The sequence below is a fragment of the Ammospiza nelsoni genome, chromosome Z (genome assembly GCF_027579445.1).
Source record: "Ammospiza nelsoni isolate bAmmNel1 chromosome Z, bAmmNel1.pri, whole genome shotgun sequence".
NCBI lineage: Eukaryota > Metazoa > Chordata > Aves > Passeriformes > Passerellidae > Ammospiza > Ammospiza nelsoni.
The window spans coordinates 77,090,083-77,117,707 of record NC_080669.1 but is presented as its reverse complement, the minus strand read 5'-3'; the positions used below and the strand labels follow the sequence as shown (position 1 = coordinate 77,117,707).

The following is a 27,625-nucleotide window of genomic DNA, read 5'->3' as shown; positions in this document are numbered from 1 at the left end:
GTCAACCTTAGGGATTATATGACTAGAACAATTGTGAACAGTCTACATATTTGATGCACAAACACTACGACAGTTACATTGCTAGACCTAAACCTGATTTCTACTGCTGCAGAAAATATTGAAAGAAGGGAAGAATAATTCCTGAATTTCCTCAGTGGGGAGACAAACCTAAAATTCATGTTGTAATGTGGGAGGAGCAGGGAGCTTTTGACAGGTATAGGTCTCCTGAGTTTAACAAGAAAGAAATGGAGGAGAACTGCAGTGTAGACATGTCTTGCCTCCGCAGCATAGCAAAAGACGGTGAAGAGCATCTTCCATAAGAACTACTAAGAAGTTCACAGAGGCATTTTCTTATGCCCCAAGGAACAGGGCAGTCACAAACCCTGTTCTTAAACTCCTGTTACAAGTGAAAGACAAAACTCTGACTCACACATATCCTTCACATATATAACTGGAAATTGTTGCCTATTTTCAACATTGAGTAACTGAAGCAGTTTTACACGTTACTGTGGTAACTGTTTGCTAGTACATAAGTTGGAAAAGCAGGTTATGGTGAATTCTTTTGTTGTTGGCTGTGATACTCACCTCCAGCAGATGTGTATCTATGCCTTTTATCTTTGGTCCTGGAACTGGTGGCAGGATAAAGGCCATCATTCTAAAAAAAAACCCGGAGCAAACATACCAGCTGTAAATACAGACACTAGCTCACTATTTGTTCTCCCACTTCCTCAGAATATGACTAAGATTTTAAACACTTCTCCCATATCCTATATATCCCAGCTGGACCTCTGTCTCCTGTCTGCCTCTCAAGCTGTGTTGACAAATTGACAAATCCAGTTACAGCTCATACTTAGATGAATTATAAAAAACACACTAGATGAATTATAAAACAACTTGGATGAATTTTAAAAACACACTAGTAATACAAAAGTTATTTAACTGGAAAAGTAAAATTACTAATGTCCTTTTAATTGTCATCTGTCCCTTAACCTCCAGTTCTCTAATACCATTGTAAATTCACCACTGCCCAAGAAAGAGTGAAGTGAGGCACAGCTCAGGAGGGCTAGTGTGGCTGTCTGTGCATGTTTGACTGTCACCTGACTACTGCTAAACAGGATGGCTTTTCCAACCACAGTTTCCATCCCTTTCTTCTACTCAGCCAGTATTTTTTGTTGGACTTGTACAAAAGCAATAATCTTTGCAACACCTTTCTCTTTCAAATTTGATTGAAATTAACCAGGATTCTAAGAAATCATTTGGGAAATTGATAGAGAGGCTGGCAGAGAGACAATCTCATAATATAACCTTGTTTACTTTAGAAAATGATGAAAAAACCCAAAAAACATGTCTCCTACAGAACAGGGATACTCCAAGTAATGTTTGATGAATATTACATGACTAACCAAGATTAGTCAGATCTAACAGAGCTGTCTCTAACTGAGAATTTAACCTGGTTTCCATAAGAAGCAGGAACACTGTTTTATCAGTTGCAAATTAAGTCAAATACCTATAACTAATAGTTTATAAGCTAAAGTAAATGCTAGAGGATATTGAATCAAATATTAGAAGTCTATTTTCGAAAAGTTTTCTCTGATCTTGAACTCCATGCAATTGTGGAATTGGTGGCTTACCTGTACCCTTTCATAATCATTATCCAGCTCATGATTAAACATATAAGAGATGACAGGACACCAACGATGATCCACACAACCATATCTTTTACTCTAAAGTCTAAGAAAAAACAGAATTATTCAAGGACACACATGTAGCATATGTCAGCATGCCAAAAAAACCTCACAAATTACTTTTATTTTAAAAATTAGCCTAAACTGCCAGATTTATTATTGAACAGAGGCCTTCAGCAGCACAGAGAGATCTCAAAAATCCCTGTAATATCAAATAATGAATATAATTTTTACTAATGGTACTGCACAGGAAATAAACTGTCTTGGAAAAATCATACAAAAATGCATGGAAAGGAAAATTTTGTCACAGCCAATTATACAGATTGGGTTCAAATCCAGTTGTACTAAACCTGTAGTCATTGCATTATTAAATACATATCATACAATTAATTAAATGCTGGGTAAAGTGACCTAGGATTACATATTTTGAAGGATTTTTATTGTAATGTAACACTTTTTATACTGAAGTGGTTATTTCATATTAATTCCAGATAAAGAGTAATGAAGAGCTGTTACTGTCTGAAGGCAGTCACTCTTTGTTGTCTCTGTCACAGTTTTAATGCAGTTGCCAATGTTCTTTTAATTAAAAACTACCATAAAGAGAACAAATGAGGCAACAGACAGAAAGGACATGGTTTAAATAAGCAAAGAAACTATTCAACCTTTTACCTCTATCATAAAGTAATGAAGGGGAAAGGTATCTGGATATGGTGCAGAGATGATAAAGATTTGGTTACCTTAGCAATGATGTTCTTATCTATCCTAGGGAAACTAAGGGATCCACATGGATGCCACAAACAGCTAACAAAAAATATAACATTAACTTGCATGTAATAACAATTACAGAAGGGATGCCAGCCACTTACCAGTAGGGATCTCAATATACATTTCTGGGCTCCACTCACTCCACAGTCCATGGTGGTCTGGTTTGCAGTGAATCTGTACAATGTACCTCTTTCCAGGATTTAAACTGAACATTTTGCATTGTGTTTGCTGTCCAACAAAAATAGTCTGGAAATAAAATAAATGTCACAGCTAAGGTTTTGGTAATCAAGATCGGAATATAGAATGATTCTGGATATCTTTTCCTAATAATTGTTGAGTAGGCATGGAATAATGGTACATTAATTTTATTTCTATAGTTTAGCTTTCTAGAATGAGATCTGGCTCTGGTGCAAATTAAACTGCTGTATAAAAACACATCATGAATTTATGGCAAATAGGTGAGGAGCTGTGGTAATGGTAGGAACTGCAATGGTGACAGGAAGAGGAGGAGGCAGAGATTAATGAGGGAGGAAGAAAACAGAGATGGAGAAAGAAAATGCAGAGAGGAAGAGGGAATGTGGAGTTGTGGAAATGCACAGGGTAATAAAAAGTATGTCTTGCAATGGCCAGAGGGAAGTGCAGTGGGAGGGGGAAGGCAGGAGGAGATACAGTGGTGGTTTGGAAGTTCTGCAGACAAGAAGGGCATGGAGTTAAATACCAATAGCTGGAGTCTTTAATTTACCACTCAGCTGTTTAAGTTGTAGATCCATAAAAATTATTATTGTTGTGTGGCCACTATAGTTACTACCTAATGGTTATTTATATAAATTTAAATTATTTACGTAATGCCACTGAGGCTTTCTGTTATCTAAGAAGTACCTGTGATTAAGAACAAATTATCATGAAAGAAACATGACTAAATGAGAAGGAACAATTTAAACTACAATGCCAATATGATTAATAAATAATGACCAAAATTAAAAAAAAATACTTAATCACCTGCTATTGAACAGCAGCATCTGAGATACCAGCAGGAAATCACAGGTCACACAAGCACTTTTGAAAAAATTATGAACTATTTAGAGTGTCTGCTTCATTACAGTCAGACATGGGACCTGGCTGACAAAATCTAGCTGGTCAGAAAATATTATCTAGCAAAAACTTGTAACATCTTTACCTCCCATTCCTCTCCTTCTTCAGGCTTTAGTCGCAATTCATATTCAAGGGTAAGCCATCCAGATCTGACATCAGCCTGTGGGGGTGGAGACCACGTCAGGACCAGATACGGTTTTCTCTTTATTGACTTTTTTAATTCCAGGGTTATATTCACAGGAGGATCTGGCTGTACTGTTGAAATAAAAGAACTGTCAATAAGAATCTAAGTGACTTTCTTCCTTGCAGCTTAGGTATAAATATAAAATGATGTGAGTGAATAGTTGCCACCTCCATTGGGTCTGGTAATTTAGAACTGCTACTGAAATATAGAAATCAAGAGTTTTTCAGAGAAATTAAGTATGGATTTAGGAATTTTAAACCTCCCCCGAATAGTAGTAAGTATATTTAACTCATGTTGAGATTTGCCTTAAGCATTTCTCATCAAAAATATTTTTTCTTTCATTTCCATTTATTGTTACTTTTCCCCACAAATGTATTTTGAAGTTAACATATTTGATGTTATGTTTTGAAAGTTGTGTTCTACTATAATCTTATCAAAGCTTGGCATAAATATTTAGGAACACTGAAAACTTGGATGCAGCTAATGAAATTTGTTTCCTCCATCTTTTACATTCAGAAAACACAGCCACATGATCCCTACACTTCTAAGTAAGGATACTTAAAAGTAAACCAAAACAGCATATTAAAGCTCTGTCTGTATTTCAAAAATAAACCAAAACAGAACACAGGAGTCAGACTTGCATCTCCCTTAGTTAAGAGGTAGAGCTTCTGCATATTGTGCATATATTTTACCACTGTCTGATCAAAGATTCACTGGGTCATTGCACTGAAGTAAAGTATAAAGCCATTTCTCCAGCAGCCTTTTTCCAGTTGCCAGACTCCTGGGAGCCAGATCCTTGACAACAAAATGGTTATCAAGGATAATGTTCCGTTCCCTTAGATAAAACCCTAATTACTTGTCCACAGTCACTCTGTAGAAAAAATCTTGTAAACAGACTATCAGTATACTGCTATAAAAAGCACTAATGCAGCTTCTCTTGGGTCTGGAAACTATTTTGGGTAATCAGATTTAAATATTATTAGTTAAAAGATCAAATTGATTTCTGTTGCTTATACCGTGGAAAAAAGATTTTAGATGGATGATGTTTCTTAGGGTTTGACTACAAGAAATATGGAAAACCAATAAATATTTATTTGAACATAATTTTAAAGCTTTTAGCATTTTTGGCTTCTTCAGAAAATAAGATGGTAAATGGATGAATATTGATTTGTTATTACACTAAGGAATATCTTATTTGTATATGTTTTAAACTTGAATATAATACTACATACAAGGAGAGCTGGAATTAAAATTCTTGTGTCAAAACCCATGATTCTGAATAATTTGGTTCCACAGAAACTACTTTTTAACTCTTACCTATGTAAGTCACATCCACATAATGAGGATCAGAGACATTACTTCCCATTTCATTAGTTGCCCTCACAGTAATATTGTATATGGTCCAGAAAGAGGTGTGCTTTTTATCGAAGTAGCACGAATTGGGGCCTGCAGTTTTGTAATCTGGACATTCATAAACTTTTTCTTCTCTGAAATGAAAGAATCCCAGTGATTAGGTTACACAGACTGCAACACCTGATTTTGGTTACTTGTACTTCAGCATTATTTAGGGCTGGATCTGACTTTTCACACCTGGCAATGTAAAGAAAATCAGAAAACTGCTTCCAGACTAAAGAGCCATTGGACAGTCCCAGAGACTGTGCTAAGCGTTTTCCCCACGAAGTAAACACCAGAAAGCCTGAAGCATTTAGGCTATTGCAGATGCAGCTGTGGGCTAGTACAGCACAGCTCTTCATTCTCTGAAAGCCACTGTTCACTGCATGGCCCAGAGCCCTTACACATTTCAGAGACTGAGTAGAAGTGATTGCTGAAGTCTTCTAACCTATCTATTAAAAATTATGTATTTCCAATGTTCATCTCACACTTACAGGAATTCTGCATATTACACTAATATGCTTTGAGAATTTATTTGGTCTTTCATCTCTTGACCATTAAAAAAAAAAATCTACTTTGTACTCTCCTTCACATCCATACCCAAGCTTCCCAAAGTCAGAGGAGGGGTAGGAGAGAAATTTTAGAACTAAGTCTTTGTTTTCATGCTCTTCCTAGATGTACAGTAACAAAAGAAAAAGCTGTGGATGTGGACCTCTTACTCCGCCATACCTGGCTGGACCAGTATCTGTCTTTTTACACTAAGAGTGAGCTCTCAGCTGACAGTTACAGAGTTTAGCATCTATTTAGGTAATTGCAAAGTAGAGCAGTACTAGGTGAACTAAAAAGGACCAAAAAAGGTTCACAAGACTTGTTGACTCTTTCTTTAAAATGAATGTTTATCACTTTATCGGAGTTCCAAGGAAAGATTACTACAGAAATTAGGAAACATTCATGCCTTATGAATGCTAGTGCAAAACAAGCCTTATCAGAAAATAAAAGTTTTAGTATCTGCTAATTTTGGAAAGTTTCATTTCTAAGACTGCGTAGTTGAAGAGTTTTAGGACTATGCAGTTGCCCTGTTCACTAACACGCTGTTGATGAGCAATGAAAAGACAGAATTCACAGTAATTGTGTACCTGCCATTATAAAGAGACCAAGATTTAATATTTCAATCTTAGACATGTTGCTGCTTTACTGTGATGCCCTAACATGGACAAAACCATGGACTACAGAAAATGGCATCTCCCAAAATAAGAAACCATTGAGGACTGATTTTCCAGGTCCTTCCAACAAAACACTGAATAACTACACAGCACTTATTACCCCTCTTTGCTGTAAAGCAAAGTGTGTTTGGTCAAGAGTCCTCCAGCTGAAGCAGGTTTCCACCAACAAGTAAATGTTTCTTTTTCAGGAGAACGGCACTTTATTATTATAGGCTTTTCGGGAGGTAACCTTTCTGTAAGAGATAAAGAAATGAACTAATTAGTAAGTTTAATCCATTAAGTCCACCTTGAATTTGCAAAATAAAGTCAAACAGAGAACAGGAAAATAGAAAAACAGGAAAAACAGGAACAGGAAAAAAGAAAAACTTGCTTCATAGTGGCACAGGAAAGGACGGACCATTTGCTGCTTAGGGCAACAACTTGCTACTTCACCTGGATTCAGAATTCTCTCTCACTGCAGCTGCACTGAAGAACAGTTTTAGTTTTCTGCCTGTGGCTTTTTTCCACCCCAAAATCTAATAAGGAATGTTGAAATACAGTCATAGCAGGCTCTACAGAGTTATTTAAAATACACACTACTATCCAATCTATTTTCTATGGTGTTTTGGTTTCAGCTAGCATAATTTCTTCTCAGTAACTGGTATAGTGCTGTGGTTTGGATACAGTATGAGAATAATTTTCATAATAAAGGGATATTTTGTCACTAAGTCATGTTTATTCTAAACCAAGGGCACCTTTTTGTGTCTCATGCACCGTCAGTGAAGAGCTACAAAATAGAAAAAAAATGTTGGGAGTGACTACAGATAGACAGGTGACCTGACCAAAGGTCACTTGTTCCACAGAACATCACCTCCAAATTTGGGAGTTACCCAGAACCAGTGCTCATCAGGATTCAGAAATGCAGCCTGGCATTTATCAGCATTGGGTGAGAAAATATATTGTCCAGAATTTTTTTTCCCTTTTTTATCATCATCATCATCATCATCATCATCATCATCATCATCATCATCATCATCATCATCATCATCATCATCTACTACTATTGTTATTATTATTATTATTATTATTATTATTATTATTACTACTACTACTACTACTACTACTACTACTACTACTACTACTACTACTACTTCTTCATTTTACTTTGTCTTAATCATTGAACTGTTCTTATCCCAACCCACAGATTTTACCTTTGATTCTTCCCTTCATTCCACCATGGTGATATATGAATGGGCAGCTGTGTGATGGTTTGTTGCTAGCTGGGCTTAAACCACTACATACAAAACAAATATTTTTTCCAAAAGATGTGTTTAAAGATTATTCTGTTTGTTGGAAAGGAATGCTGTCATTTTCTTTTTTGATTTTAGGTAAAAAGAAAGAATGTAAATGTATGTCTATTTGTTGGCATTCTTGCCAGTAATTTTCTTCTGAAGTACTCAAAATATATAAAGAGGCATGTCTCATATTTCACTGTAATGTTTTTATGTTCAGTACTCAGGCTACTTGCATGATTGCTCCTGAGCAAGTTTTTATAGTTTCAAGAATAGCACTTAACTGGGCAGAAAAAAAGGCTTGAATTTTGAATAGGATGATGCTCATCAAAACCCTGAGGTGATTAAAACTTTTGCAGTTGTGTATTTGTGGCAAAAATATTCCTATTACATTAATAATATATATTTTCTACTATGTATAGCAGAGAGATTGATTTTCCAAATTTATAATTGCCTAAGGCAGATCTGAAAATGGGACATTTAAAAAATATTTTTCTATTAACAGTACTTCAACAATATCCATGTCAAATAATGAATAATGCAACTACTAACTGAAGAAGTTTTGAGGTTAAAGTGTCTTGCAAAAAGATATGATGTCATACATGTTTAATGTGTCTACTCGAATTCAGTAAAACACAGATAGTGACTTCCATGTGATAGTATCTGTAAGAGCCATCAGGGCTTTCTGTCCGGGCTCTTATACAAAAAACATTACCTGATATTTATAGCTACAGATAAAATCAACATGGTTTTTAAATAAAGGGATAGGGACAATAAATTATTTAGGCATGTCTGTATCAGAAGTGACTTCCTAGTAAATCCCACCTTGTTCATCATAGCTACTTTCAGCAGAGGGTCCTGGCCAGAACAACAAGATTAACAAAGCAATTACACAGGAAGTATGGTAAAATGCACAGAGCAGTACAAAGTACCCATGTGAGAGGCCAGGTTTTCAGGATTATCATTTAAGCACCTTCACAGCATTGAACCTGCCACACCTTAAAAGCAATTTACAGAGCAGCAATCATCCACTTACCTTTGGGCATCTGAATGCTTCTTTCTGAGCTCCACTCGCTCCATTCTCCGAGGTCTAGCATGCAACGCACCTGAAAAACGTACTTCACCCCAGCTTTCAGGCTGCTCACCTCATAGTGTGTCTGCATTCCTACAGATACTGTCTGTAAAAGAAAATGGACTGGGAAAATAATAAAGAATTGGACCACTTCAACGAATAAACCATAAAGGAACAGGCATGAGGTACTGACTTCTGAAAGTCAGGGATTTAAGTTGGCTATTTATAAGATATCAATTACCAAGAAGCAAAAGTAGTGATTTAGCAGAAAAAAATCACTGCTGATTCTGATATTCAAGAAAATATTAAACTGTAGACTTCCTAATATGCCATCAGATCCATAATGCAAAGAGCATTACAAGTAGTCCACACATAAACCCCCACTTAAATACTTCTAAGTGGCTTTAAGTGACTTTCTCAGACTCTTCTAATTTCTCCTCAGAACTATTTCAAAATGCATAGCATTTTCCATCATTAAGCAGCAACAAGCTAAGCAGCATTTAGGACACATGACTATAAGTTTAAGAATGACATTTTATCCTGAAAACTCAGCTGTACCACTACTGAAGCTGATTCCTAGAAATCTGGCAACAGGTTGGGAATGTTAATGGAATGGTTAAATGTGAGTGGGCCACAACAGAATTTCTGAGGGGCAGGTTGCCTCCAAGTGATCATGTTGAAGAGGATGATGAAAACTGGGTTTTGTCATACATAACATTAGGATGACTATGTAAATATATTGAATATATCACAGACCACTCCAGTAATTTTCTTTATTTAATCAGATCTGGTTACAATAATTTTTCTATTCTTACATTTTTATAGGGCTAATTAAACTGAGACAAGAGAATTCACTTGAATAGAGCATTTATAATAATGAACAGATCACTTATAAAATAAACACATTCTTTCCTTACCTCCCACTCTTCCTTTTCCTCAGGCTTTAGTCGTAGCTCATAGTGATACATATGAGAATTAGAGCTGGCATCAGCTAATGGGGGTGGAGACCATTTTGCCCAAAGGTATGACAGGTTAGCAGATGTGTTTGTTTCTAGAGAGAGGTTCACAGGAGCATCTGGCTGAACTGTATAAATGAATGAAAAGTGTGCTATTTAATTTTCTCTCAGAAAAAAAACACCTCCTTTATATTTTGTATGTCATCATATTATTTTCAGATATTTCAGCACTGTAAAAGAATAATAAAGAAGCCTTGCATTTTTCCTTTTTCCTCAATAAGTTTAACTAGCTCCTGATTTCCAAAAGTATCAGCAAATCTTAAACTTTATTCTGAATTTGTCAGGCTAAGGAAATACAAATCATAATTTTATAAGGCCACTCCTGGAAAACTAGAATGTCAGCTATTTCATAGCCAGAAAAACTAAGTATATTATAATTAAAATGATATATTATATGTGTGTGGAAACAAGATTGGAGTCAGGAATATCAAGTTCTACAAAAAGCCTGCATAATGCTCAGGAAATTATTTTTACCCTTTCAAGACTGCCATGCCAGCAGTTAAAAAGATTTTTACATTTGAAGTATTTGGTAGTTTAACCTAATTTGAAAATTTTATAATATTCATTGAGTCTAATTAAAATATGGCAGACAACTAGAAAGTGAAGCAAATTTTTCAGCTAAAGTTAAAATTTTTACATATTCATACATGATATTCCTACAATCAAGTATGTAGTTACTTAACTTAGAATTAAAATGCAGTTTTCACATACATTTAACATGCATATTTTAGGTTATCTGTAAATAAACACTGCTCAATAGGAAGTTGTACATCACGAGGAAAAAAATCTTTCACCACTACCTATTCTGGGATTAAAAACTGCACACACCTCCAACTAGTTTGTTTTCCATTTCATTCTTTGATTTTACCTATGGAAGTTACATCCACATGCTGAGGATCTGAGCTGTTACTTCCAATCTCATTTGTTGCCGTTACGGTGATAATATATGTTGTCCAGGGATTAGTGTGGTTTTTATCAAAGTAGCAAGAATTTGGACCTGATGTTAGGTAGTCTGGACATTCATAGATTTTTTCTTCACTGAAACAAAATGATTGAAAAATTTAGGAAATGAAGCAAAGCAGATAATATTCTAGCAATGGACTAGATTCAGCAGAAAAATCTGAAACGTGTGTGTGTGTGTATATATATATATATATATGTAAAATCACATATATAATTTATATAGATATAGAATAACCAGAAATTTAAATAAATTATATATATATATAATAATTTAATATTATATATATATATATCTATAATCCCATCTCTGGGAAACATTTGGTACATGTCAAATGACATTACCATAAATGCTTCATTTACATTTTTACTGCAGTTGTTTTGATGAATGCTTTCTCTCCTTTGTTTATACATAGGAATAAATCAACAAAAGAACAGAAACAGAAATTTCCACAGACAAAACAAAGAAATTTTAACAATATTTATAAGGAAGTAAGAGGTAAATGAAAAATATTTACTTCAATTAGGTAAGTTGCTAAATATCTTTGCATATCACCCTGAGAAATCAAAATATGGGCCCTATGGCAAAGAGCTCTTTTATTGATTAGTTTGTTTTCAGCAAAGTCGGAGAATCATTTAGGTTGGAAAAGACCTCTAAGCTTGTCAAGTCAAGCTTTGACCACCTTGTCAACCAGACCATAGCACCTAGTGCAATATCCAGTAGCTTCTTGAACACCTCCAGAAATGGTGACTGCCCACCTCCCTGGGCAGCCCATTCCTATGCCTATCCCTCCCTTCAGTGAATAAATTCTTCCTGAGGTCCAACCTGAACATTCTCTAGTGCAGTTTGAGGCTGTTTCCTCTTGTCCTATGCCCTGAGAGAAGAGACTGATGGACACACGAGTACAGCCTCCTTTCAGGGAGTTGTAGAGTGACCCCTGAGCCTCCTTTTCTCCAGGATGAACATCCCCAGATCCCTCACTTGCTTCTTACATGACTCGTGCTTCAGACCCTTCTCCTGTTCTGTTGCCCTTCTCTAGTCATGTTCCAGCACCTCAAAGTCTTTCTTGCAGTGGGGGGTCCAGAACTGCACACAGGATTTGGGTGTGCCCTCACCAGTGCCAAACATGGGGCAAATCACTGTCTTGGTCCTGCTGGCCACACAGGCTGGGTGCCACTGGCCTTCTTGACCACCTGGGTACACACTGGCTCATGTTCATGCCCAGGTCCTTCTCTGCTGAGCCACATTCCAGCCTCTCTACCCCAGCCTGGAGTTGCATGAGGTTGTTGACCAAGGACAGGACCCGGCACTTGCCCTGGCTGCACGTCACACCATTGGCCTACATGCAAATCCCTCTGCGGAGCCTTCCTGGCCTCCAACAGATCAGTACTCCTGCCGAGCGTGGTGTCTTCTGCAAGCTCACTGAGGGTGCTGCCAATCCTCTCATCCAGATCATCAGTAAAGATATCAAACAGGGCTGACCCCAGCACTGATCCCCTAAGCGCACCACTAGTGACTAGCTGGAGTGGATGCAGCACAGCTCACCACCACTTCCTAGGCCTGGCCATCAACCCTTTCTTAACACAGTAAAGAGTACTCCTGTCCAAGCCATGGGCTGCCAGATTTTCCAAGAGAATATTGTGGGACATGTTGTCAAAGGTTTTGGTGAACTTCAGGCAGACGACATCCATAGCCTCTCCTGAGAGGGTTGTCTGTTCATAAAAGGAGATCAAGCAGGACCCGCCATTCCTAAATCCATGGTAGCTGGGCCTGATCCCTTGGTTGTCCTCTATGTGCTGTGTGGTTGCACAGGACAACCTGTTCCACAACCTTCCTGATGTCAATTTATTTGCTTTTTAACATGATCATCATCAAGACTATCTCAAAAAAAAGAAGAAAAAAAAATTACTTCACAGTCAATTACTATTGCCTTTACACGGGTCTTTGGATTATTTAGGAGAGGGATTGTTTTGTGCTCAAAGCTGGCCGAGGTGATGTACTCACAGCCTATCTCAGGTGATAAGAACTATACAAATCCAAAGCATCAGCTGATGTGGCACAAGAATGAACAGTAATTCCACTATTATGCTTTATGTATCATCAATAATAAGGTTTCTTATTTTCCAGGCAGTTTTGTCACAGTTCACAAAGAAAAGATGGGAGAAAGGGGTCTATACCTAAGAGAAAATGAGCCTAGAAAGGCAATTGTGGCCCAGGTCTAAAATGCTTGGCAGAGCCCGATTTCAGCAGATTTAATAAATGGATAAGCACTCCTATCCTTCCCTAAGCAAAATGGCTCTGGGCAGTGAATTAAAATGTTCATTAAACTTTTTAATGAAGACTGAAACATCTGGGCTTTCATAAAAAGAAGTTCCCGAATCATTGTTGTGTGTGGCAACTCCATTAAAGACTGCATTTTTTTCTGCTCAATGATTTGGAATGTTTAAATGTCGCAGTGATTTCTGAGGCCTTATCTTACCTATTCTTAATCTCCCTGGATTTATAAAAAAACTTAGTCTCTAAACCTCCCTGCTTACTTGTCCCTATTCAAAGACTGTTTTCAGGAAGAAAGTACAAAGTTAAACAAAGATGGACAGGTTAAGTAAAGTTGCTAAACATATACACTTCATTCCTGAGCAGGATGAGGGAGTGATAATTATCAAAATATTAATTTTTGAAATGTTACACCCATGTCTGATTTCACTGCATTTCAGGAACCACTGACCACAAAACCAACAAGAGAAAAAAATGGCCATAGTCCAGAAGGGGGTTTTAGTGTGCATGGTAATGGACAAGCTCCTTGGCAGGGCCCCAGCAGCCCTCCCTGACCCTGCCCAGCCCCTCCATGGGGACCTGGGACCCAGGTCCCCAGTTTAGCTGGTCTCCAGCTCCACACAGTCCTGCCTTTCCCAGTCACAGCCCCTGAGCCAGCCCAACCCATGAGCTGATGTCCCAGCCCAGCGTGGCCTCAGCCTGTCCCTGTCCCCAAGGAGGTGACCAATGCCCAGGGCTGGGCTGCCCTCCTCCTGGTTGGGGTGATGGGAGATCTGCTGCCCTGGGGTGCCCTTATGCTTCAGTGCTCAGAGGGGACCCCATTCAGCTGAAAGCTTGTGCTTCCCAAAAAGATGGGCAACATGCCTTTGTTTCCAGCACATCTTCAGACAAGTGGGATTTTTGGTAGATGAGTTTCAGGAAGGACAGGCTGAAGATTCAGGGCTTTTAGTAGTCATGTTTTCTTCCAACAAGGGAAGCCATGGATTTTATGCAGCCCCTGTTGTCTATCTAAGATTAAAATGAATTCATAAAAACAACTTCACAAATTAATGTTGTCATTCTCTTGGTCTGACAAAACCCTCACCTGATCACTTACAGAGTACACATACACCACTTGTTACCTGTCCTTGCTGTAGAACAGGGTGTAATTGTTAGGGAGTCCTCCATCTGAGCCAGGCTTCCACCAACATGAAAAGGTTTCCTTTTCTAGAGAACGACATCTTATTATCTGAGGTTTTCCAGGGTATGATTGACCTACAGAAGTGCAAAAATCCAACTAGTTAAATCCAACTAGAAGTTGCCAACGATTTTGGATGCTATTGTTGAATGATAAAAGTCAACCTAGCATTCCTTTTTTGAAGACAATAAAATTACACAAAACTGTGGACTGAATTAAGCAAATAACTCTGCCTGGGAAAAGGATCAATATTCTCAAAAAGGTAAATACACTTTACATCAAATTTCTAAAACAGTTAGTAGAATGATTTTGCTTTTTAACAAGAACATTTATTTTTTACCTAAACTCAAAATGGTATATTTATCTCAAAATTTAATGATGAAGATGGGAAATAAATATATGACCTTTAGGATTTGTCCCCATAAACATTAAAATTTTGTATCTTCAGATTATTTCAAGATTAAATTTAAACTTTGCAACAGAACTAAAATACCATTCTTTGTGCATATTTGAGGTAAATTATAGGTGAGAAAATTATAAAAAGAAGGAAATCAATGGGCTAGATAGAATTTTTTGGGTACTGGCAACCTGAATGTATTCATTCATTGTTCAAACATTCCCTGTTAATCCAAACACATTTAAGAATATTTCCTGTTAAGACTGCTTCTTATTAACTTACACCAAGAATACAGACCACGCATTTACATTCATTTTAAAACAACAAGCGTATGACGTTTTAACCTAAGCTTATCTTTTATCTTTATTTCAATAAAGTTCCATGTAATTATCTCAAATAGAATAACTATTCATATGCAAAATCCCAAGAAGGTGACAGGTATAAAGTGAATACAGTGTTTCAGTATTGCCACCAAACAATCCTTAAATTAATCACGTAAAAAGAAAAGACAACTCCAGCCATTTTCAAAATTGCCATAACAAACTTCAGAAGAAAGCAATTTAAAGAGGTACATGCTCTAGTGTTGGTCAGGATAGATGGGGTAAAGCCTCAGACTTTTCTAAAGAAAGTGTCTTAAGGAAAAAACAAGTGTTTCAGGAAGTGCTGTACTTACCAGGCAGACCTAGCGTAGTCAGAGCAAGCTGCAAAATAATTGGGACTGATGAAATGAATCTCTGTTTCATGATGCCTGCCTCTCCTCAGGAGGAAGTATGAGATCAAGGGCTCACTGAAAAACACGCCATCACGCAACAGTCAGTAACAATGCTCAGCATGTAATACGTATCTCATGACTTGACCAAAGTCCTTTTTGAATTGCAGGTAATTGATTCTTGCTCTCTCTCAAAAAGGTGAGGCAACACCAACAGTTCCACTTTGGAAGCTGAAAACTGGAACCTCAGAGAAGCAGGTAGGCCTTCCTAGAGGTCTCTGAATGATTAGCAGTGCTAGGATTACAATTTCTTAGCATTAACAAATCTTGCATATTTCTTTGGTATCTTGGGATACCAGGTTCTTATCTTAGAGTTCTAACTTCTAAATTAATTAATTAACCTAAGAAAGCAGCCTTTTAGCAACAAAAATATACTTTTTTCCCTACTGATGCAAAGAAGATGTCAACATACTTGAACTCTGAAAGTCCTGAAAACAGAAGGTAAATAGAAAAAGTCCAACATTCATTAATAAGTTTATGATTTTGATCCAGTCTCAAAACTTCTCCATATTTAAGACTGTCAGTGTTGAATTCACAATCCCTTGAGCTGAAGAATATTACTCTTTCAGTAAATTCAACCAATTGTTTTTACTGTATTTGATTTTGCAGTAAATTTCAGGTGAAAGACAGATTTGCAAGTGGTCCCCAGCTGGGACCAAGACCCAGTCCCTGTCGTGGGCTCTCACCACTAGATGTCCTCAGAATTCAGGTTACAGCTCTGGGTGCTCTGGAGTCCCTGCTGCTGCTAAATCTGTTGGCTTAGCCTGAAGAAAAGACGTAACGACTTGAAGCAAACCTCCTGCTTCTCCCACCAGTACACGCCCTGCTTGGAGACGACTGCAGTCAGCTGTTGGATTCTCGGTAGCCAACCTCAGCCTTCGAAACTAAAGAAGAATATTTTACTGCCTCAATAGGGAGTTCCTTATCTCAGCTTTTCACTCCTACCCCTAGCACATTCACAGGTAGATGTATGTTTGCAATCCATTCCGCGTAGCATAGCATGAGAACATGCTGTGTCCTTGGTGAGGAAAAAATCCTTTGTGGTTCATCAGATGACTAATTTTTCAGTATGCAATTAATTTTCTACATCAAGAAACTGTAATGCATCATCATACAAATGTTTTTCAAGCACAAAGCCAAGTAAAGTATCAGTTACTGAAGCTAAGTCTAAAACGTGTTTACTGTGGACAATGTGGAAGACAACAACAGTTGGCTACATTTCCATATGCCACTACTGAATATCTAGGCGTGTTTCAGGCATGTAACTGAGCTACAGACTGGAAAATTGCATCTGGGTTAGTTTTAAACTCACTCAGAGCACTTTGTGCATATAAAGACAGTGAAGAGAGAACCACTTAAATATAAATTCCAGTTTGGTGTAAACACAATGCAGCTTTTATTACTGTAAACAAATGGCAGGCACAAACATTAGTGTTTAATGTCAGAAATTATCCAAAAATAATTTTATAGCCCCATAACAATGGGGCTATATAATGAGGAACCCAGATGATTAGGCTCATAAAAGGCACATTTTTCTCAGGTGAAGGTGAAATAATGAAACTACAAACAGTAACTATTTCATGTACATATGACAGTATTTACAATATTTTATTACTTTTAAAAATAGTTGGAACATTTGCAAAACAATGTACTTTAAAGCTAATAGTCATATTGATAAAGAACTATTACATGATTTTTTTAACTTTTATGTATGTATCTTTCTATGTGAAGAATTGACAAAAGAAAAACTGATTACAATGGCTGAAATAATGACTTTTTTTAATACAACAAAAAAGAGGCATCATCAAGAAGGATCTTTACTAGAGCACTTTTCAAGGAAAATGGGATGATTTTGTAAACTGAAGAACCAAATTAATAGTGAGAGGCAGAAATTAATCCATTAAAAAATATATTTTTCCTCTGGAGCTTTTGAAAATGAGATGATTGTGAACCACTTCTGTAATATGGCTGTGCAAAAGAACAAGAGGGATATAGGGAAGGATTATGGACCTATCAGTGTCACAGACTCAGCTCTGTGTACAGTTCTGGTAATCTACACTCGGGAAAAAAAGAACCAAACAGATTTTAGAACACAGCTATCAATATGACATAGAGTCTGTCTCATGATGGTGATTTAAAGAATTGTCTTTGTACTCCATGCAAATGTCTGGTTATCATGTCCAAACATAATATGAGATAAGCATCAAAAGAGGGAAAATAAGAATGAGTAAAATAAGAATGTTTCCATGGTTGCTTGCTATTCAGTATTTGCAACTCAAATAGGGCTTAGAAGGCTTCTGGAGAGATGTCTTGTGTTTTTGAAAATACTTGCTTAATAAAAAGGTAATACTCACTTTGTCATTACTGTATCTAAAGTGCATCTTCCCTATATTTAATATTTTCATAAAAGGTAATTAGTGTTTTTGAAGATGCTATGAGGTAATGTCTCTCTTTTAGGACTGAATGAATTCTTTCATAAGGGATGCAGTGGACACTGATTTGCCACAATGTGATCCAAAATCAAGGGTTGAGTAACTGATAATTAAAAGATCATATGCCTCCTTTTGAAAGTCTTGATTTAAATGCAACCATGTTATTGCATTCTGACATTCTATCTGAATTTCTGCCTTTTAACACAGCTGTTAGATAGTATTCAACAGCTGTGCATCACATGCCAGAATGCAATGCTCCTTGATGGAAATGGAAACTATTACTGGTGTTTCAGAATGCACAGAAGAATTAGATATTCCTGTAAAATAATTCTGCCCTAGAATTAATAATATAATGAAATTGTAGGTTTGAAAACTGTGCTGACAATGCTACTAAGTAAAGATGAAAGCTAAACACCAGTACTTAAATCAGGTGCCATGAAGCAGAGTCGAGAGAAACATGTCCTTGTTCTAATTGACTTTTAGCTCTTGCATTCTTTCATTTCTTTCTTTCCTGGCTCTGCTGATGGATAAATTTCTTGAGACTGACAGAGAAGTCTTTACTCAGTTCTGCACAGATGGAAAAATTTTCTATCTGCAATGTTTTCAGGCTTGCAGGAACAGGAACAACTGTGTATCAGCCACTGGCAATGACATTATGTGCAACACAATTTCTGCTTCTGTGGCGAAAGAAATCAAAAGCCAAAAGTACTTTACCAATCTCTACTGAAAAAGTCTGGCATTTCCATTAGTCATGATGATAAAAAATGTTCATCTTTCAGGCCTGGGGAAAGACAGTTTAAGGAGCTCTCAAAACACCATAGTTCATTACCATTTGAAAGGCTGAACTACAGCTGTATAAAACAAAATATAAAAAAGGAAGCCAATAAAGCAAGAATTTGAGAGTCTGTTAGACCATCTAGAACATTCAGCTGTACTGTGGACATGGCTGGAGTGTGCCCTCCCACACAGAGATCACAAATGCCAACAGGGATACGTGTTCCTAGCCATGGCCAGAGCATCATGGACAGATGTGTTTCTAATTGACAGCGATGGTTGGGATTATACAGCAAATTAAAAGCTGTAGATGTGTAGTGTGACCAGAGCTCTGTTTTCCCTCTCTGAATGAGCCCTAATTGGATGTCTCTGAATCCCTCAGGCACCCAGCACTGCCTTCAGGGTGATGAACAGGCTCCAGAGAGGATAAAGGGCTGAGGCCTGTCTATGATCTGAATTTCTTGTGACTGATTCCAGCTGGCAACTTTAGGCACATATGTTCTCTGGTGTACTTTGTGAGGAAGCCTAATACCTGCTTCTAGCTATGAACCTAGATATTCAGTTAATTTACTGGGATTTGGGACTTCATATTTCTGTGTTTCATAAAATGGGAGCAGTGGCAAGGACTTTTAGATTTCACCTGAAAAGCCTATATATGACTTTATATTATATCTTTCCAAAATTTCTCTCATAAGTCACCCCCTAACAACCCTTGGCAGTCCTTCCTTTGATTAGCAGTCAAGATGTGATAATGAACAAAACAAATTGCCTCACCCATGGAGATATGTTTCTCAGTCTGAAAGACTTCAGTCAATTTTGAAAAAGGAAAATAACAAACCCCCGGATTCTTGAAAACAGTTTAGACCCTTACATCTCCATCATAGTATTTAGACTCTTAAATCCTATTGATTTTACAGAACTGAGACTGAAATTTTCTTAAGAACTCTCACTACCTAAACTGAAAAAAAAAAAAAGTCAAGAGAAGAAGAAATTAACATTATCATCTTTGCAGATGACGAACCAAGGTAAAGAATGCCAAACAATTCTTTTATAGTAGAAGTGTAACAAAAACTACAACCTGACCATTTTCTACCATTTTTCTTTTCTTTTCTAAATACCACCTCTACTGCCTTTGTTTTCCCACAAAAACAAATCTAATGCTTTAGCCAACAGTAGTAATCCTTCTCTACCAGTCTCACATTTCCCGAATATTCAATTTTCTTCCCTGGTGGTTTGCAGGTTTAGCCATAATTTCAGGATTTATTTTTACAGCAGTCTCTAACAGAAAAGAAAATCGTAAGTTCCAAAGAGTAAAATTTTAGACACTGAAAGCTAGAACTTACATTAGAACTTGAAATATGCTGTGCATTCATCTCTACCAGCTATCAAGCTCAACTCCACAATCACTATCTTCTTATAGTAATTTTAGGTATTTTTTCATGGATAGCATAGTCATAAAGTATAAAATCAAATTTTCTACCTAGGGGATTCATGTATGTGAGGAAGCTTTTTATGCCTCTCTTCCATGAATATCAGATTATTTGAAAAGTTGAAAAACAAAAATTCTATAATAGTGTATTTCTGAAAGCATCACTACTTTATTTCTAAAACATAAAGAGAAAAAAGGTCACTTTGTATTAGCTGTTGTAGATACTGACACTCTAAGTAAATACACTTAAACATTGACAGTGATAGAGACAGTGGTAAAATACTGTACATGGTTCCCTTTATCTATTTCAAACAAAATTTTGCAGCAATGAGCTTTGGATGCAGTTTAAATTTACTCATAAACTGTGCTAACTACTTGTTTAAAGGCTAATCAACATCTGCCCAGGCCAGGACATGACCAGATAAAAGCTGAGAGGGCTGGGGAAGGAACTCTAGCAGCCTCATCATGAAAGTCAGGTGCAGGGAATGAGCTACACCTGACTACCAAAGCACAGTCAGACCACTGTCCTCGCGTGTAGCTCACCAAACAAACCTGCTTCCCCACTGACTCACCGACTGAGGGAGGCAGAACACTAGGGACAGAGCGGAAGGAAGGCATTGGGGAGAAAAGGAAAGGTTCAAAGTGGACTGGGGAGAGACAAGAATGGGAAATAAGGGTACTAAACAATTCCGTTCAGTGTAAACCTGTGGCTTGTCAGACTGAAACGTGTGCCTGATCATTGTAGTCTACCCCACAATCTCATTATACCCTATTTCTATCTCCTGTCTGGGCGGACTGTTCTTAGTGGTGCCTTTGGATGTCAGTGAACTCTCAACTGGATTAGCCAGTGAAGAAAGAGCTGGATTGCAAACCTCCAGGTTCAAATGCAGATCCCACACAGCTGGGGTGAGCAAGAGAATGTGGGATCAGCTACTAGGTCAGCTAAACATCCACAAGTAGCTACAGGGGCGGACCATTTCTTTACGTGTAAATGCACACATACGTATATAAATCTACACATTAGGGCATTGTTGATGTGTGTGGCCCCTGTGTGGGTTTTGTGTCCATGTACCCACCCACTGGGAGCAGCTGCTCAGCTTTGCTACAGGCAGAAACTGATGATAGGGACCTACAGCAGCCTCACATCTATGGGGCTGCCTGATTTGAGCTGACTCTAGTACACCAACATGCAATGTTTTACCAAAACCCCCATATTTTGTTTAATAACTTGCTCTCTGCCTTCCACTCCAAATACACTATTTTGTGAAGAAAGAATTTAGATGGGCAATTTACCTGCCAGAGCAATAAAAACTACTTATACATTAAGTAACTAACTTTGAAAACACTAGCTTCATCATTGTTTTTCTAACAAAATCTGTCTCTAAACAATTTGAAACAAAATAGAGTATTTTCTAACTAACAATAAGAATGGTCTGTATCTCCCAGAGACCAGGTGGGAAGACATATTACTCAATTACCAGGATATTCTTTTGTTTGGGTCCATTTCAGTAAAGCTAATGAGAGCAATAAAAATAGCATGAAGTTATTTGGCAGCTAGACATTGTGCCATTAGAGAAGAACAGACTTAATTGAGGGTGATAAACGGGGGGTTTTAATGTGCATATTTAAAAGGGCATCAATAATGTGCAGCTGAATATGGCAGAAATAAATGTGTGCAGTTACTCAGCCATGGCATAAGGTGAAATGTAGTTTAAAAACAGAGCTCAATGAATGGTTCCTGCTTTAGAGGGGACAGAAATCTGTTCAAGAGTGTGCATGTTGGGACCACTGTTTGACTCAAGACTGGCTAAATAGAATCTTCTACTACTTTATACTACATCAAAACATACAATTCTATCCTTCCAGAAAAATTTATTCTGCTTTCATTACTTCCTTTTTCAGGAAGTGGATTATGAATTAGTGGCATGTCCCTACATGTGACTGACATAAAATGTGTTTTTTACCAAATTTGCAACAGTGCTGCAAGTGCTGGCTTCATCATATCACCAACTGGAAAGGATCATGATAGAGTAAACCTTAACTTTCTGCTGTAACCAGAGTAACGTCCCTCATCCAAGTATTTCTACATCAAACAATCATTATTCAAGTCATATTTATAGTGATAGTCCTGAGAACAGAGACAGAATCCTGCTGTCTCCGGTACTGTATGAAGAGTTCCTGCTCTTAAGAACTAAAAATATAAGTAGCCAATTAATAATACAGCATGGAAAAAAGGGATCTAAAAAGCAGGTCACACTTGCATATTTTTGGGTTGAGACGAAAGATTATTTTATTGGTAAAATATTGTCAAAATATCCCATAAACTGGAAAACGCCTATGAACCATCAGTTTTAGAAAATTTATTTTGGAATGTCACAAATTCTTTTTCAACCAAAGTCAATGAATGAAAATTTTGAAAATTCCAAAATGAACAAGTTTCATCAAATCACATAAAGCATTTTGCTTTGCAGTTTTCCGGTAGCAAATTTTCTGAAATCTAATCAAATATTTGTAGGTTTTCCATTTTTGCAGTAAAATCATGGTATGATGAAAAATTCCTGATAATTTCAATTATACACAGAATTCCAATGAGTGATGCAATGGCATGAAAATCTTGCTATTTTGACATTTCTGAGGGAAAATGCTGATGTAGAGGTGAGGAGGTTTTTTGCAGAGAGACAAAAATGATGAAAAATTTAGAGATAAAAAAGGAACAGGACTTTGGCTGTAGTAACAGGAACACAGTAAGGGACATAAGTGTCCATAAGAGAGGTTAGTGGGAATAAGCCAATGGGGAATAACACAGAAGTGGGAAAGAAGAAATAATCTATTTGGAACAGGTAGTAGAAGGTCAGATGAAGCTGTAATTTTGAATGTATTCAGTGACCCCTTATGAGTTACAAAGCTCCATCCAGTGGATGCTGACCCCCAAGAGTCAGGCTGTGGGGTTGGATGGAGGAGAAGCATCTCCTGTACTCTAGTACCTGCAAGCATCAGTGGGGTAATGCTGAAAAAAGCTGTGACCGTGGCTGTAGAGCAGCCTGTTTATTCACTTGTAGTGGGACAGCCCATTCTGGCTGGGTCTGGGTCTGGAGTCTCTCCTCAAAGCTTTATGACTGTGGTAATACTCTGAAAGAAAGAACCTGGCTGCTGGGGAGTGAATTTTCTTCTGCAATCACAAATATGCATGGCAATTAACAGTATTAACAGTGGGAGCAGAGAATAACAATCGTTTTCTGTTTCAGTGTTCTCTTTTTCAGGAGGCCCTCAGGGAGGTTGTAAAAGTAACTGTTTCTTCGTGTTTTTCTGAGACTTATTGTACACTTACACTTGAATTGTTTAAGTGACTGTATAGTTATTGTGAGAAAGAATGCAATTACCAAAAATTACTACTCCAATCAAACTGATAAAACACTCAATATTCTATTATTTGTGAGCATGCACATTTCTCAAACACCTTCCCTAAGCTTCAAACTTGTTGGTAAAAGAGCTTTGTGGTTGCATGCTAAAGGCCACTACTGATGCCATGTACAGGTGAGTGGCACATTGGCTAACTAAAGGAATGAAAAAATGTTATCCTGGTAAATCTAAAACCAATTATTTGAGAGAAATTGCTGACAATAATGGAAACACAACACTAGTATACCTTTAGCCTTCAGTGAAGATTAAAATAACAATCTTTTGGCACTCTTAAAAACATTATACCCCCTTTAATACTGAAATACGTGGATATGCAGAGAGGTATCTTTCTCATGCATAGAACTAATCTTGGTGTCATTTTATCGATCTACACAGATACCTAACTCCAGAGTAGAGTTGTGTCTAACATATTTTATAAACAGATTATTCTCTACAGGAGTTCAGATAGATGACATTTATCTCTGATGTCAGTAGAAAACACACAATGTCCTCATGAGGAGAGTCTTTATACAGAAAGTCAAATGTTCAAGCTACTGTGAACTCCTCTATGCTAAGCCAGTAATAGTATCAATATTGTTCTATCACAACCCTGTTAAGTTCTGCATAGATTGTCATCATCTAGTAAAAAAAAAAAGTTTAGCAGTGGAAGAATAGTGACGTTCCTCAAAGCTGAAATGTGCATTCTGAGGGAATTGAATTCACTCTTTAATCAGGACTACTAATTTCCCTTACGAATTCTTAATGATGAAACTACAAACTGAGAGAAGTATAGCATTAACCTGCTCTACTCCCCATCTTCAACTCAGGAAGCTAAGCTTTGGAAATTCTCAGCTATGGTGAATTGTGGTTTAGATTCTTCCTTTGTTTTGAAGTATAAGGAAATGACCCTGAGGTTGCAAACTGTGAGATTTTTCATGCACTTATTTACAGAATAATGACTAACACTGCAATCTCTGGAGGTTAAAGGTAAATTCATTAATGAATTCATTCATTAACCAATTCACTCATTAACTCATTTGCTCAGCTCCTTAGGAACTGCAATGACAGCACTGCCTCCTATTGATGAATGATGATATTTGCATTTCTAACCATAAATTAAAATGTGTCAAGAATCAATTTGAAGAAACTAATTTTGCAAAGAAAGCAGAAGTTTCATGGTGCATCAAATGCAAAAATTAGCTTCACAAATAGATCAACCATCTATGGGATATTAGGTTTCAGAGCATGGATAGTATTTAGATTTAGGTAATAAAATGCTTCTCTCATACCTTTGCTGTATCAAAACTGTGCCCAACTAGATTAACATGAATGTACCAGTTTGCCCTGTTCCTCTCTGGAGTTTGCACCCTTGGTTAAATAATGAAGAAACAGCTACTAACCATTTAGAGAAGAAAATATTTCAAGGATAAAAAATATATTCTACACTAGACCAAAATCTATTTTAACACTTGTCTCCAGTATGCTTCTACTGTTTGGTGAAAAAAGAATAAAATGAAGAAATTTTGGCAAGGGCATGTATCAATGCATCAGGCTGCACTTGTTTTTCAGCAAATATTCTTGATTCACTGCGTATTGTGCAGCTTCAGTGCCTGGGAAATTTCTTGCACAAAGTCTCAGATTAGATCTATGGTGTGTACAATAATTACCAAGTTTTATAGGCCTCATTACACTGTGTATGACTTAACCTTGGAACACTGGAGTCAATGCCGCCGTACTCTGTCTTTGACATGGCATACCTCTTCAAGATTATAAATCCACATTCAACTTAGTGGCCAAAGGGGAAGGTGGAAAGGGAGTATTATGACCTTTTCAGAGTGATCCTTTCAGAGCTAATTGCAAGAAAAAGCATCTGATTTTTACCTAAAAGAAACTGAAACCAAAATTAAAAAGTTTCAATAACTGCAGGTAGAGAAAGATTAAATTTTTTATGCCCAAGCATCTGAAATGTCAGTTCTGCATCTTTTAATCCTATGAAGGCTATCTCACAAAATCATAATGCCCCCTGCCCCCACCCAAATTTGAAGTTAGTAAGTCTGAAATAGCAATGATATTTATTTTAGAAGTATTTAATATCTACAAGGAATCAAAGAAGAGGAAAAGAAGTTTCAGAAGCATTCATGCTTGCCTTCTGTAGTGTGGACTTAATGGTACACTGCAGCAAACTAGGAAATTTTAGTTAGAACTGATATAATTTGAAGCATGTTAATCTAGATCACTAGAAATCAATTATCAGCCTCCGTAATTACCATCAATCCATTTTGTTTCATATCCCAATTTTTAGGGTTTTTGCAGGCACCCAGTTACCCAATCATATTTCAAATGGTAAAAACATTCATTTTGTGTGTAATCCACTGTATTTCTTCCACAATCCCTGGAATAAAAACCTTATGCTGACATTTCATAAATGGCAGGAGGAAAAATGCTGTAACTGTGGGTATTACTTTAGGTAATAAGAGCAAGGCTTTTAAATACTTGCTTGCATAAAGGCTGACCTTTTCCATTGATATAAAAGTAATTTCTATTGTAACTTGGATCCACCCTTTAGTCATTATTGTACCTGCATCTTTTCAAGTTATTTTTTCAGTGATGCCTTTATGTTTATATGTCTGAGTCTGCCTGGCTTCATGCCCTAGGTGACAGCATATTTTATATAATTGAAAGGGAAAAATCATGGGAGACTAGCACAGTCATGTTTTAAATTCCTATTTTAATTTAATCTTTGATTTGCCCCACTGACAGTATGTTGAATATATTATCTGACACTGTTAAAATCCTTGCACCAGATTTTCAAATTTTATTCTGTTTTTTTTTTTTTTTTAAATTTTAAACTGGGCATGGTAGAAACCTTGAGCCAAAACTGCTCAGGTTTCTATCTTCCTTAAGGTCTGCTTCCATTTGAAATCTGGGCTTCCGGCAGATGGTTACACCTCTGACAAGGCTGTCAAAAAACCAGTCTTGGGTAATGAACACCAGCACTCAGAACAAAACAAATGTGAAGCAGCTCAGAGAAGAACTCTGAGATCATCAAGTCTCACACCTGTGACTGATCGCCACCTCGTCAACCAGACCACAACACAGAGTGCCACATCCAGTCATTTCTTGAGCAACTTCAGCACCTCCCTGTTCCAATGCTTGACAACTCTTCCCATGAATAAATTCTTCCTGATGTCCATCCTCGCCCTCCACTGGCACAACTTGAGACAATTTCACCTTGTCCTGTCACTTGCTGCCTGGGAGGAGAGGCTGACCCTCACCTGGCTACACTCACCTTTTGGGGACTTGCAGAGAGTGATAAGGCCCTGCTTGAGCCTCCTTTTCTCCAGCATAAACATCCCCAACTCCCTCAGACACTCCTCACAGGATTTACTCTCCAGACCCTTCACTGGCTCAGTTGCTCTTCTCTGGACTTGAGCTCACAGAAAACACTAAGGCTCTAAGAACCAGCCACAAAAGTGCATAGAAGAGAGAATTTTCCTTGTGCCTTAGAGAGTTTTGTCCCAGGTGCAGCTGAGAGAGAGCAGGGAACTCAGTCTGCAAAGTTGCTGTCTGGATGAAGAACAGGTTTGAGGTTATCTCAAGATGGTCTTTCAAGACACAAATAGCAATAGAACCTTAAGAGGGCAAATCTGTTGCAGACAGTATGGATGGGTAATTGAGGCATTCTGAAATCTTTAGATGTGAAAATACATTTTAAAAGTAAGCAGACAAAATGAGTAATAAAATTCCATCGGGTTGTAAATACCATTTTTCTGCTTTTTAAACTCGGCTTACTTAAAGCTGATTTTTACTTCACTTTCAGAGTCCCATCTGCATTTAAACATTTGCATAGCTATGTTCTAAATAGTATGTTGATTGATACAAAAGTTATTAACTGTTCAACAATACAGATCAATTATTCTTCACACAAATGCTGCTGAGTAACAAATATAATAAGAATATTTTCAGTTCAACAGCCACCTCTGTGCTGTTCTTAACTGGTTCAGAAGCCTACAGCCTACCTCAGTTCTCTATCCTGGACCACAGTGTGAGCTCCTCTGGATGCACAGACACCCAAATCATGCAGACTGAGAGTCAGCCACAGGCATACAGGTCTGAACACTCAGCACTAACCCCATGTATGGATATGTCGCTGTCTTTTGAGGAAGCTTTAAGCACAGTCAGAATGATATGTTGCTCTATCCAGATAAGAGACAGACCCCTGCTTTGGAAGGTTAAACAAACATGGCAACACTTAGCTACTGCTCACAGCCCACTCAGTGCTTGAAAAAGAAATCAAGGGGACAGTGCTTTTA

At 37.4% G+C, this 27,625-nt stretch overlaps 1 protein-coding gene across 1 annotated transcript in view; it reads right to left on the bottom strand.

Annotated features, from left to right (window-relative positions):
* Positions 1–27,625, bottom strand: part of PRLR (prolactin receptor) — a 154,563-nt gene that overhangs the window by 8,454 nt on the left and 118,484 nt on the right. Inside the window, exons 5-16 of the mRNA XM_059492775.1 lie at positions 15,183–15,296; positions 14,057–14,189; positions 10,569–10,738; positions 9,602–9,768; positions 9,003–9,005; positions 8,649–8,790; positions 6,442–6,574; positions 5,044–5,213; positions 3,628–3,797; positions 2,552–2,696; positions 1,632–1,731; positions 586–655 (exon numbers count right to left, since the gene is read on the bottom strand). Of these exons, the coding sequence (XP_059348758.1) occupies positions 586–655; positions 1,632–1,731; positions 2,552–2,696; positions 3,628–3,797; positions 5,044–5,213; positions 6,442–6,574; positions 8,649–8,790; positions 9,003–9,005; positions 9,602–9,768; positions 10,569–10,738; positions 14,057–14,189; positions 15,183–15,252 (1,473 nt within the window). The 5' untranslated portion in view covers positions 15,253–15,296. The remainder of the gene's footprint in view (positions 1–585; positions 656–1,631; positions 1,732–2,551; positions 2,697–3,627; positions 3,798–5,043; positions 5,214–6,441; positions 6,575–8,648; positions 8,791–9,002; positions 9,006–9,601; positions 9,769–10,568; positions 10,739–14,056; positions 14,190–15,182; positions 15,297–27,625) is intronic.